This window comes from Microcaecilia unicolor, chromosome 4 (genome assembly GCF_901765095.1).
Source record: "Microcaecilia unicolor chromosome 4, aMicUni1.1, whole genome shotgun sequence".
NCBI lineage: Eukaryota > Metazoa > Chordata > Amphibia > Gymnophiona > Siphonopidae > Microcaecilia > Microcaecilia unicolor.
The window spans coordinates 70,241,091-70,254,286 of NC_044034.1; the positions used below are offsets into that span (position 1 = coordinate 70,241,091).

Consider the following 13,196-nt stretch of genomic DNA (forward strand, 5'->3'; position numbering starts at 1 on the left):
GATTTATATATAAACTTTATGTTGGCTGTTTGTTACATGGAGCAGGGTAACTTTATCTGTGATGTATGCATTGTAGAGTGTTAGTTAATACAGCAGTAACTAGCAAGTTAGTAAATTAGTCATTTTAAAAAATATGACTATAAGAAAAGTGCTGAGACTGGATGTATGTGGATGATTGGTGGTGTGAAAGGTTTGTTAGGCAGAGTTCCTTTGGAGCCATTTTTGTGTATGAATGATAAATGTGCATTTGTTTTTCATTAAAGAAAATATTAACAATTGAGTTGGAGTACTTTAGTATTATCTATTTGCTTATATGACCATAAATGTATTAACCAGCTATCTCACCAATTATTAAATTTTATTTGTTTATTGGTTACATTTGTATCCCACATTTTCCCACCTATTTGTAGGCTCAATGTTTTCTATTACAAAATACAAATATGTGCTGCTTCTTTGAAGAATGTATAAAGGAATCCTGCTCAAAAGGAAGGGATCCCCAGAAGCTTAGCCGGTGGTGGGAGGCAGGGCTGGTGGTTGGGAGGTGGGGATAGTGCTGGGCAGACTTATACGGTCTGTGCCAGAGCCGGTGGTGGGAGGCGGGGCGGGTGGTTGGGGGCGGGGATAGTGCTGGGCAGACTTATACGGTCTGTGCCCTGAAAAAGACAGGTACAAATCAAGGAAGGTATACACAAAAAATGGCACATGTGAGTTTATCTTGTTGGGCAGACTAGATGGACCGTGCATGTCGTTTTCTGCCGTCATCTACTATGTTAATATGTATAATTTTGGTTTCAAAGAAAATTACAGTCTCTAAAATCAAATTCTAAATCATAGGTTTATTTACAGACATATACTCTTACTACTTACCCAGTTTATAAAAAGAGCCTGTGTAAACTTCACTACTTCCAGTGTCACTAGCAGACTAATGGGAATGAGATTGTTGTATAAGATGATAAACGTCAGAAGATTGTATCCAAAATTGTTAGAGATTGCTTCTGTTGAAAGAAACATACAGTACCTCATTAACAGGATATGTTTTATCTATCATTAGCTATTATAACTAGGACTGACAATTTTCTACAATAATTATTTTATAAGGCATGGAGCCAAGAAGAGTTCCAACCTGCCAGCAAAACTGAGTTCTTTTGGCTGCAGGATGATACGACAGCACCTAGCCCAGTACTCTGCCAGCCATCCCTGGATAATATCAATGGAATACCTTTTCTAGCTATCTTTATCTGAACATCTTAAAAATAACCAAAGTTGTTTGGTTATCATTACGAAAGCTATTTGGTCTACCAGAGCTACCAAAATGAGAAAAAGCTCCTGTGCATCATTGCATAAAACAAATATCAATATTCAGTAGAAGAGGCATAATATAATTTGAAAGTGTTTAGTTTTCACAATTCCAAATTAGACATATACATATTTTTTCAGTGGTGCTATCAGTTTAGGCAGCATCGCTGAATATAAAGGTACTGGAGGAGGAACGTCCAAAGTAGGCATTTCACTTATACCTGCTTTTTGTGTGGCTCAGACACCCCTGGAATGCCCTAAACCCTGCCTCCATTTTTGGTCATTTAATCTGGACATATTCCTTCCTTCCACCATCTTTGTTTTGATTCAATCCAATCAAAAGCTTTTAGTATCAATGGCCCAACCTTAAGGAATGCCTTAAGGAGTCGATTTAGCACCGTTCACGGAAGAGAGTGTGTATGAACAACTAGAAAACCTAAAGGTGGACAAAGCCATGGGACCGGACGGGATCCACCCCAGGATATTGAGGGAGCTCAGAGAGGTTCTGGCTGGTCCTCTTAAAGATTTGTTTAATAAATCCTTGGAGATGGGAAAGGTTCTGTGTGACTGGAGAACGGCGGAGGTGATCCCTCTTCACAAAAGTGGTGATAGGGAAGAAGCTGGAAACTACAGGCCGGTAAGCCTCACTTCGGTTATTGGAAAAGTAATGGAAGCGATGCTAAAGGACAGGATAGTGAATTTCCTGGAAGCCAATAAGTTGCAAGATCCGAAACAACATGGTTTTACCAAAGGGAAATCATGTCAAACGAATCTCATTGAATTCTTTGACTGGGTGACAGGAGAATTGAATCAAGGACGTGCTATGGACGTAATCTACTTAGATTTCAGCAAAGCTTTTGACACGGTTCCCCACAGGAGGCTCTTGAATAAACTGGACAGGCTGAAGATAGGACCTGAAGTGGTGAACTGGATTAGGAACTGGTTGACGGACAGAAACCAGAGGGTGGTGGTGAATGGAATTCGCTCGGAGGAGGGGAAGGTGAGTAGTGGAGTGCCTCAGGGATCGGTGCTGGGACCAATTCTGTTCAATATATTTGTGAGTGAAATTGCCGAAGGGTTAGAAGGTAAAGTTTGCCTTTTTGCGGACGATACTAAGATTTGTAACAGAGTGGACACCGGGGAGGGAGTGGAAAACATGAAAAAGGATCTGCGGAAACTAGAAGAATGGTCTAATTTTGGCAATTAAAATTCAATGCGAAGAAATGCAAAGTGATGCACTTAGGGAGTAGAAATCCACGGGAGAAGTATGTGTTAGGCGGGGAGAGTCTGATAGTTACAGACGGGGAGAGGGATTTTGGGGTGATAGTATCTGAGGATCTGAAGGCGACGAAGCAGTGTGACAAGGCGGTGGTCGTAGCCAGAAGGTTGCTAGGCTGTATAGAGAGAGGTGTGACCAGCAGAAGAAAATAGGTGTTGATGCCCCTGTATAAGTCGTTGGTGAGGCCCCACCTGGAGTATTGTGTTCAGTTCTGGAGTCCGTACCTTGCTAAGGATGTAAAAAAAATGGAAACAGTGCAAAGAAAAGCTACGAGAATGGTATGGGATTTGCGTTACAAGACGTATGAGGAGAGACTTGCGGACCTGAACATGTATACCCTGGAGGAAAGGAGAAACAGGGGTGATATGATACAGACGTTCAAATATTTGAAAGGTATTAATCCGCAAATGACCTTTTCCGGAGATGGGAGGGCAGTAGAATGAGAGGACATGATATGAGAGTGAAGGGGGGCAGACTCAAGAAAAATGTCAGGCAGTATTTTTTCACGGAGAGAGTAGTGGATGCTTGGAATGCCCTCCCACGGGAGGTGGTGGAGATGAAAACGGTAACAGAATTCAAGCATGCATGGGATAAACATAAAGGAATCCTGTGCAGAAGGAATGGATCCTCAGAAGCTAAGCCGAGACTGGAAGGCGGGGCTGGTGTTTGGGTGGTAGGGCTAGTTCTGGGCAAGACTTCTACGGTCTGTGTCCTGAAAATGGGGCTAGTTCTGGGCAAGACGTCTACTGTCTGTGTCCTGAAAATAGCAGATACAAATCAAGGTAAGGTATATACAAGAAGTAGCACATATGAGTTTATCTTGTTGGGCAGACTAGATGGACCGTGCAGGTCTTTTTCTGCCGTCATCATCATCTACTATATCACTCTGACTAGAAAGATCTTATCAAAACTTTTGTGCTACTCTAAAATCTTTTTTATTTTGAGATGCATATGGTCCATAAGGTTTGCCCCCTCTTCTTCCCTCCATTGAGGAATTATCAATCATGAGGTATGGAATGCCTGTATTGCTGAGATTTAGATTACAAATGCTTACTTGATGAATCTTTTACTTTTTACTGCACTTTCCAATAATGTAGTTCCATCTTCATTCACGTTCCCTTCCTTTAATGTTATTCCTATACAATGTTTTTATCCTTTGTAAACCTCTCTGGAATATTTTTTTCTCTAAAGCGGTATATCAAGTTTTAATAAACCTAAAACAAACCTGAAAACTGATCTCCCTACTTAATTATTACTTAGCAATAAAGAAAGACACCTACAGTTTGGTCAGTGAGAGTCAATATTCTCAAAATCGGTATCTTGACAGGTTTATATACTTTCCAGCATGTACTGTGCTCTATATATGATATTAATATAGCCATATATAGGTTTTTATGGCAGAATAAAGTATCTTGTATCAGTCTGAGCAACTTATGAGCCCCCAATGTCAAGGAGGAGTCGCCTTACCAAACATATCTCTGTACTATTATGCAGCTAAGCTTGTAGCACTAAGAGACTGACATAATACATCAGTTGCTTCAGTATGGACCACTACTGAAAAATCCTTTCTGGAGGCTAAAAAATGTGCCTTTCTCATTTCCTATAGCTCTGCATCTCGCCTTGTTGGGTACAGTTGCTAAAGGAACACATTGAGGATAACTTTGTTTAGGGCAGGGGATTCTCAACCCAATCCTTGGGACACACCTACCAAGTCAGGTTTATAGAATACCAACATGAAATAGATCTGCCTAGAATGGAGGTAGCGCATGCAGATGTATCTCATGCATATTTGTGGACGTCCTGAAAACCTGAGTGGCTAGATGTGTCCCAAGGACTGGTTTGAGAACCCCTGGTATAGGTTGTCCAGCTCAAAAAACAGACCATGTGTGCAAAACTGAATATAAGAACATCAGAAACTATTATACTGGGTCAAGTCCAGCATCCTGTTTCCAACAAATAGCCATTGTAGGTCACAAGTACCTCGCAGGACCCAAAAAAACAGAATATTCCATTCTGTTTATTCCAGGTATAAGCAGTGGATTTCCCCAAATCCCCATAATAATAGCCTATGGCCTTTTCCTCCAAACTTTTATAAACTTAGCTTCACCAGCACCAACAAATGCCAGAGAGATAAGCAAATTGCCTCCTCAAGCTCACCCCAGGGCCGCCGAGAGACTGAACCGGTCCCGAGGCAGAGCCAACATCACCCCCCCCCCCCCCCATCTGGATCGCTGCCGCCCCCCCCCCCCCCCCCCACAATCCAATTACCTTTGCTGGCTGGAATCCCGAGGCCCAGCCAGAACAAAACGTGTTCCTCCAGAACTGCTCTTCCACCGATTGCCTGCACCTGTGGCTGCTTTTCCTCTCAGGCGCACACAAAAGCAGCCACTCAGCTGGGCACAACAGCAGTGCTAGAGGTGCTCTTCTGAGTCCTCCCCAGCCTCCAAGGGGGGCCCGGCCGCAGCACCAGAGTTTTCTCTCTCCTGCTCCTGTTGGGACACGATCATTCGAGTCCCGTCAGGAGCAGGAGAGAGAGAGAGAGAGAGAGACCCCGGTGCCGGGCACCCCTTGGAAGCCTGGGCCTGAGGAATTTTGTCCCCTCCTCTCGGTGGATATGGCTCTCCTTTCAAGCCCATGCCCAAAGTGAAGTTAGCTGAAAGGAGGTGTAAATGCCAATGAGAAAATTTCTTGGATGTGTATTGCCATTCTAAAATAATATCCTTAGGAGAATTCTGCATTACTTCACAATGCAGAATTTGCACAGAATTCTGCACTTCTGATGTTGAATTCTTTGAAGGCAGCAGCAGTGGCTGGATAGTTTAGTGGCTTGGCCTCCCTCCCTCCAGCAATCAAGCAAACGAGGCACATGGGGCTGCACACTGAGCCATGAGCTCCTCCTCTTCTGTCTTGGCCCTTACTTTACCTTGGAACCACACTGTTCAAAGGAACACGGGCTTACAAGTGCAAAGGAGGAGGACGTGACCAGATATGCAGCTGTACACTACTTCTTCTTGCTACACGATCAGCTGTGAAAGAGTGAGTGGTATAGCAGCAGGTTTCCCTAAGAACACTCCTTTAGTGGTGTTGAAGTTAAACCACCTTACAGCAGGTGGTGTTAACCTGCTCAGTCAAAGGGGTGGGGCACAGACAAGAGGTGGTTAAATGCCCTGGGGCAGAACCACTCAGAGAGGCCCCAAGGGAAGAGGTCTCCAGGAGAGAGACCCTGAGTGCAGTTGTCTCCTGGAGTGAGGCTCCAAGTGAAGGAATCCTCCCAAAGTGTTGGCTGGGCTGCAGTACCTGTGGGGGAGTCGCAGGAATGCTATAATTTTAAACTGAAAGTTTCCCTAGAAATAGGCATTTTTCCCATAATTTTAAACTGAAACCTTTTCTACAGGTAGAAACTTAACAGCCAAAAACTCTTGTTCTAAAACGCAGTTATTTTCTGTTCATTGGTTGCTGGAGAGGTAGCACGTCCAGTAACCTCAATTATAGGTGTTAATTAAGGTGTGGGGAAGTAGAATATTTGCATAGGTTGCTGAGTTAGCTTGAAAGAGCCTGTTTAAAAAAGGCTCCTTAGATTCAAAACTATATAAAGAGAAAAGGTCCCACTGAACTTTCTTTCTGAGAAGTTCTGAGACAAGAGGACATTTCTCTGATAAGTGAACAATATTTTGTTTTGTGCTTTGGGAACTTAAAGATTGGGGTTTAAAGGAGGAATTGTAGGTTAGTGATAGGCAGAATAAAAATATTTTATCAACTAATCTCCATAGTCTTTTCCCCTTAGTTTTAAAACTTAAACTTTCTACCATAGTATTAACAGATATTTATTTATTATTTATTTATTGCATTTGTATCCCACATTTTCCCACCTCTTTGCAGGCTCAATGTGGCTTACAATACATCATGAATAGTGGAAATATACTAGAAAATAGACATTTAGTATTACAGAAGAATCTTGGGCAACATGATAATGATGAAATATGATAGTAGTATAACAGCAGATATTGTAAGACAGTTCTGAATATATGTGGAGGAGTTGTGTATGTTCACATTGGTTGATCTTTGTGGTATGCCTTGTTAAAGAGATGGGTCTTCAGCAGTTTGCGGAAGTTCATTAGTTCGGCAATCATTTTTAAGTTGCGCTGTAATGCGTTCCATAACTGTGTGCTCAAGTAAGTAAAGTTTGACGCGTGCATTAGTTTGTATTTTAGACCTTTGCAGTTAGGGAAGTGCACATCAAGGAATGTGTGGGATGATCTTTTGGCATTCCTGGGTGATAGGTCTATCAGGTCTGACATGTAGGCTGGTGCATCTCCGGGAATGATTTTGTGGACTAGGGAGCATATTTTGAACGTGATGCGTTCTTTAAGTGGTTAATGTAGTTTTTCTCACAGAGGCTTAGCACTTTCATATTTTGTTTTGCCGAATATGAGTCTAGCTGCAGTGTTCTGGACTGTTTGAAGTTTCTTGATTATTTGCTCTTTACAGCTGGCGCAGAGCACATTGCAGTAGTCTAGGTGACTGAGCACCATTGATTGTACCAGATTACGGAAAACAGTCCTTGGGAAGAAAGGTCTTACTCTTTTTAATTTCCACATTGAGTGGAACATCTTCTTGGTTGTGTTTTTCGCGTGGCTCTTGTGATAAAGTCACATCCAGGATAGTTGGGTTAAGGCAGCTTCAGTCTGAACTACAAGTCCCAGAAGGCATTGCAGGCAAGGAGCCAGGGGGTGAGATGGAAAACCCGGACTGGACTCCTAGCTGCAATAAGGGAGAACATGGGTGTAAGCTAACAGGAGGTGTAGATTGGCAGTCACTAGGGGGAAAGGGAGCTAGGAAGCCCTGTGGGCAGGAGCTCCTCATTAGGAACTCAGCTGGTATGGGTGTGTAGAGAAGCTAATGAATGGAGAATGATTGGTTGTGAAGGCAGAAGCCAGGGATTGATTAGGCAGGTGGGAAGGAGTCCCAGGAGAGCAGCAGTGGAGAGCAGCAGGAGAGAGAAGCAGTTGCAGGCTGAAACCCCTTGGGCAGGGAGGTCCCTAAAGTATTTGCAGGCTGAAAACCCTTGGGCAGGGAGGTCCCTAAAGTACTGAAGCAGGCTGAAATTCCTTGGGTGAGTGGAAGTCCCAAAAGTATTGAATTCACTGTGAAGCTGATGCAGGGGAAAACCCTTGGGTAGAAGGAGTCCCTAAAATATTGAACTCTCCTGAAGGTAAAGAGGATAGAAGGTAGAAACTGCTGCTGGGGTGCTGGAACTGTGATGATAAACTGAAAGAACTGTTTGTCTTGGGAACCGAATTACTGTTTATTGTGCACTGGATAAAGAGCCTGTAAGCCTGTATTGAATCCTGGTATGTGCTATGCTGCTGTTGGAACTGTGTACTAGAAACCTGCATGGAATAAAGTCCTTGAGTTTGAAGTTACTGGTGAATATCTGTTTCTTCATTGTACCGGGAGCCTGTGGTTAGAGGAGATTGTTCTATCCCTGGCTGCCTGGTTACACTCTCGAGTGTTAGGTGTCGATCGATGGTAACTCCAAGAATTTTTAGGGTGTCTGAAATTGGAAGGTTCAGATTTGGTGTGTTGATGGCAGTGAATTTGTTCTTGTTATGTTGAAAGGAGAGTATTAGGCATTGGGGTTTTTCTGCATTAAGTTTCAGCCGAAATGCATCCGCCCATGAATGCATGATCTGGAGACTTTGGTTGATGTCATTGGAAATTTCCTTTAGATCTTGTTTAAATGGGATGTAGATCGTTACGTCGTCTGCGTATATGTATGGGTTGAGGTTTTGGTTTGATAATAGTTTGGCTAAGGGTAGCATCATTAGGTTGAATAGAGTCGGTGAGAGGGGGGATCCCTGTGGGACTCCGCATTCAGGTATCCATGTAGTTGAAGTAATCAAGTTAGATGTCACTTGGTATGATCGTGTGGTTAGGAATCCCTTGAACCAATTGAGAATGTTACCTCCAATTCCGAAGTACTCAAGGATATGAAGTAGTATTCCGTGGTCAACCATGTCGAAAGCGCTTGACATGTCAAATTGTAGAAGTAGTATGTTCTTTCCAGTTGCAATCATTTGTTTGAATTTGGTCATGAGAGTAACTAGTACTGTTTCAGTACTGTGGTTAGACCAAAATCCTGACTGGGAGTCGTGGAGTATTGAGTATTTAAGTAGTTTGTGGAGTAGTGGAGTAGTTTAAGTAGTTTGTGAGTTGTTTGGTCACTAACCCTTCTGTTAGTTTGGTTATTAAGGGAATGGATGCTACTGGCCTGTAGTTGGTTAGTTCACTGGCAATTTTCTTTGCGTCTTAAGGTATGGGGATGAGAAGAATGTTTCCTTTCTCCTTCGGGAAGAGTCCATTTTATAACATGTAATTCAAGTGTTTCGTAATGTCTGTTATAAATTGTTGAGGAGCAGATGTCATAAGCTTGTTTGGGCATATGTCTAGTTTGCAATGAGATTTGGCATATTTTTTGAGCGTTTGGGAGATGATATCCTCTGACAGTGTCTCGAAGTTGGTCCAGGTTCTGTCTGGGTCTAGACAGTCAAGGAGTTCATCATATTCGATGGTACTGACAGGTATCTTACGTCGCAGTTGTACGATTTTCTCGTTGAAGTATCTCACGAGATTGTCTGCTCCCAGTGCGTCTTTGCTGTTGGTTGTGACTGGTGTAGTATCTAGTAGTTTATTCACGAGTTGGAAAGGTTTATGTGTGTCCTTGTAGTTTGGTCCAATTACAGTTTTGTAATATAATCTTTTAGTCTGTCTTATGGTATATTTGTATTTTCTTTGGAGTTGTTTCCAGGCGTTAAGTGTGGGGTTGTCTTTCTTTTTATTCCATGCGCGTTCTAACCTTCTAACTTGTGTTTTGAGTTTTTTCAGCTCTTCATTGAACCATGGTATTGAATTCTTTGTATGTGAGGTTCTAGTTTGGATTGGAGCAATGTTGTCTAATATGGATATGCATCTGTTGTCCCATTCTAAGAGGAATTGGATTGTATCTGCTTTTATTGTTCATTCGTTATAGTAGATCTGTTGCCAGAATATTACCGGGTCTATTTTTCCTCTCGTGGTATAGGTTTTTCATTCTTGTTTATTCGGTGAGTCTTTCGTTCGCCATTGGAGGGAGATGTTTGCTTTATAGTGGATCTAGTTTAGTCTTCCCACCCACCCCTAGGACTCACTCTTCATTTATAGTCAGTTATTGTAATTAGGATAACAAGCAAGGAGTGCTCAGAGTTTTAAATACATTTCATTACTATCTAAGAAGCAAACACTAAATAAATCACACAATATGCCATATAAACTAAAAGACATTTTTATATTAGGCTAATATCCTTAATACTTTAGCAAGTATCAAATTATTGAAAAACTCAAAAATACTAAGATGGGGTCAGCAGTCCAACAGCGAGAGGGGTGCTATCCAGTCTTTTGCATTGAGTGTCACATGTATGATTATCTCCTAGTTGGTGAGCGGTTATATGTTTGTGCCCGATGCAAAGAGCTCCTAGCTCTCAAAGAACGTGTCCATTCTCTTGAGGCTAGAGTAGCAGACTTGGTGGAGCTGAGGGAGACAGAGAGGTACATAGAAGAGACCTATAGGGATGTTGTAGAGAAGTCCCACCTCCAGTCTGGTAGCCCCTGTGCTACCTTGGAGGAGGGAGGTCTGCTAGAAGGAGAGCATCCCCCTGGTGAAGTAGGAAGTACTCCTGTAGCCAGGACCTGCCCACCAGGGGATGTACTATCCTCTCGCACCGAGGATATGTCTCCAAGTGCTGCCCAGGAGGGACGGGTTAGGACAGCTGTTCTAGTTGGTAATTCAATCATTAGGCATATAGATAGCTGAGTGGCTGGTGGACGTGAGGATCGCCTAATGACTTACCTGCCTGGTGCGAAGGTGGCGGACCTCACCCGTCACCTAGATAGGATTTTAGGTAGTGCTGGGGAGGAGCCGGCCGTCTTGGTACATGTGGGTACCAATGACATAGGAAAATGTGGGAGAGAGGTTCTGGAAGCCAAATTTAAGCTCTTAGGTAGAAAGCTCAAATCCAGAACCTCTAGGGTAGCATTTTCTGAAGTGCTACCCGTGCCACGAACAGGGCCCAAGAGACAGGCAGAGCTCCGGAGTCTCAATGCATGGCTGAGATGAAGGTGCAGGGAGGAGGTTTTTAGATTTGTTAGGAACTGGGCAACATTCTGGGGAAAGGGGAGCCTATTCCGAAAGGATGGGCTCCACCTTAACCAAGGTGGGACCAGGCTGCTGGAATCGGCATTTAAAAAGGAGATAAAACAGCTTTTAATCTAGAAACTAAGGCTGACAGTCACTCAAAAGTGCATGGTTCGAGATAAGGTATCTTTCAAAGATATCACCAAAACAGGAAAGATAAGGTATCCCGATAGTGAGGTTGCAAAAGAGACCATAGTAGATTAGGTGTCAAACAAAAATAAAAATCAGACAAAAGATTGCAAATTAATACTGTCAAGTACAGAGCATGATGTAAACAGGAACAACAAACAGTTTGAAATATCTATATGCGAAAGGCAGGAGCCTAAGAAATAAGATGGGAGAGTTAGAATATAATGCACTAAATGAAAAATTAGATATAAAAGGCATCTCTGAGACCTGGTGGAAGGAGGATAACCAGTGAGACACTGTCATACCGGGGTACAAATTATATCATAGTGATAGGGTGGATCGAATTGGTGGAGGGGTAGCTTTGTATATTAAGGAGAGCCTTGAATCAAATAGATTGAAAATTCTGCAGGAAACAAAATACATCTTGGAATCACTATGGATTGAAATTCCATGTGTAAAGGGGAAAAGGATAGTGATAGGAATATACTACCGTCCACCTGGCCAGGATGAACAGACAAAACTGGGTAACACAATAATAATGGATGATTTCAATTACCCCGATATTAACTGGGTAAATGTAATATCGGGGCATGCTAGGGAGATAAGATTCCTTGATGAAATCAAGGACTGCTTGAAATCAAGGCAGCTGGTACAGGAGCCGACGAAAGAAGGAAAAATTCCAGACCTAGTCCTTAGTGGAGTGCATGATCTGATGCGGGAGGTAATGGTGCTAGGGCCACTTGATAACAGTGATCATAATATGATCGGATTTGATATTAGCTTTGAAGTAAGTATACATAGGAAATCAAATACGTTAGCGTTTAACTTTAAAAAAGGATACTATGATAAAATGAGAAGAACGGTGAAAAAAAACTTAGAAGAGCGACTGCGAGGGTCAAAAATTTACATCAGGCGTGGATGCTGTTCAAAAACACAATCCTGGAAGCCCAGGCCAAATATATTTTGCGTATTAAAAAAGGGGGATGGAAGATCAAATGACAGCCGGCATGGTTAAAAAGTGAGGTCAAGGAAGCTATTAGAGCTAAAAGAAAATCCTTCAGAAAATGGAAGAAGGAACTGACTGAAAATAATAAGTAACAGCATAAGGAATGTCAAGTCAAATGCAAAGCGCTGATAATGAAGGCTGAGAGGGACTTTGAAAAACAGATTGCGTTGGAGGCAAAAACAAATGGTAAAATTTTTTTTAGGTATATTAAAAGCAGGAAGCCAGCAACAAAATTGGTTGGACTGCTAGATGACCGAGGGGTAAAAGGGGCGATCAGGGAAGACAAAGACAAAGCCAAAGCGGAGAGATTAAATGAATTCTTTGCTTTGGGCTTCACCGAAGAAAATTTGGGAGAGATACCGGTGCCAGAATGGTATTCGAAGCTGACGAGTCGAAGAAACTGAATGAATTCTCTATAAACCTGGAGGATGTAATGGGGCAGTTCTACAAATTGAAGAGTAGCAAATCTCCTGGACTGGATGGTATTCATCCCAGAGTATTGACAGAAGTGAAAAATGAACTTGCGGAGCTATTGTTAGTAACATGTAATTTATCCTTAAAATCAAGCGTGGTACCGGAAGATTAGAGGGTGGCCAATGTAACGCCGATTTTTAAAAAAGGTTCCAGAGAAGATCCGGGAAATTATAGACTGGTGAGTCTGACGTTGGTGCCGGGCAAAATGGTAGAGACTATAATAAATAACAAAATTACACATTCAAAAGCATGGCTTAATGAGACAAAGCCAACATGGATTTAGTGAAGGGAAATCTTGCCTCACCAAACTATTACATTTCTTTGAGGGGGTGAACAAACATGTGGATAAAGGTGAGCCGGTTGATGTGGAGGGGCATAATCGAACGGGGCGCCCAAGTTTTCCTGAGGGCGTCCTCGCAGGACGTCCCAGCGAAGGGGTGGGGAAACCCATATTATCGAAACATTTACCACCACAAGTGTAACAGGTGGGGGGGGGGGGGGATGGGCCTGGGTCTGCCTGCCTGAAGTGCACTGCACCCACTAAAACTGCTCCAGGGACCTGCATACTGATGTCATGGAGCTGGGTATGATATCTGAGACTGGCAAAAAATATTTTTAAAAAATCTTTTGAGGGTGGGAGGGGGTTAGTGACCACGGGGGGAGTAAGGGGAGGTCATCCCCAATTACCTCCGGTGGTCATCTGGTCAGTTCGGGCACATTTTTGTGGCTTGGTCGCAAGACAAACAGACCAAATAAACTCATCCAATTGTTCATCAGGGACA

The 13,196-nt window shown here is 42.7% G+C and overlaps 1 protein-coding gene across 1 annotated transcript in view; it reads right to left on the bottom strand.

Annotated features, from left to right (window-relative positions):
- Nucleotides 1-13,196, bottom strand: part of ATP8A2 (ATPase phospholipid transporting 8A2) — a 1,572,980-nt gene that overhangs the window by 1,331,079 nt on the left and 228,705 nt on the right. The window contains exon 11 of the mRNA XM_030202396.1: nucleotides 868-995. Coding sequence (XP_030058256.1) covers nucleotides 868-995 — 128 coding nt within the window. The remainder of the gene's footprint in view (nucleotides 1-867; nucleotides 996-13,196) is intronic.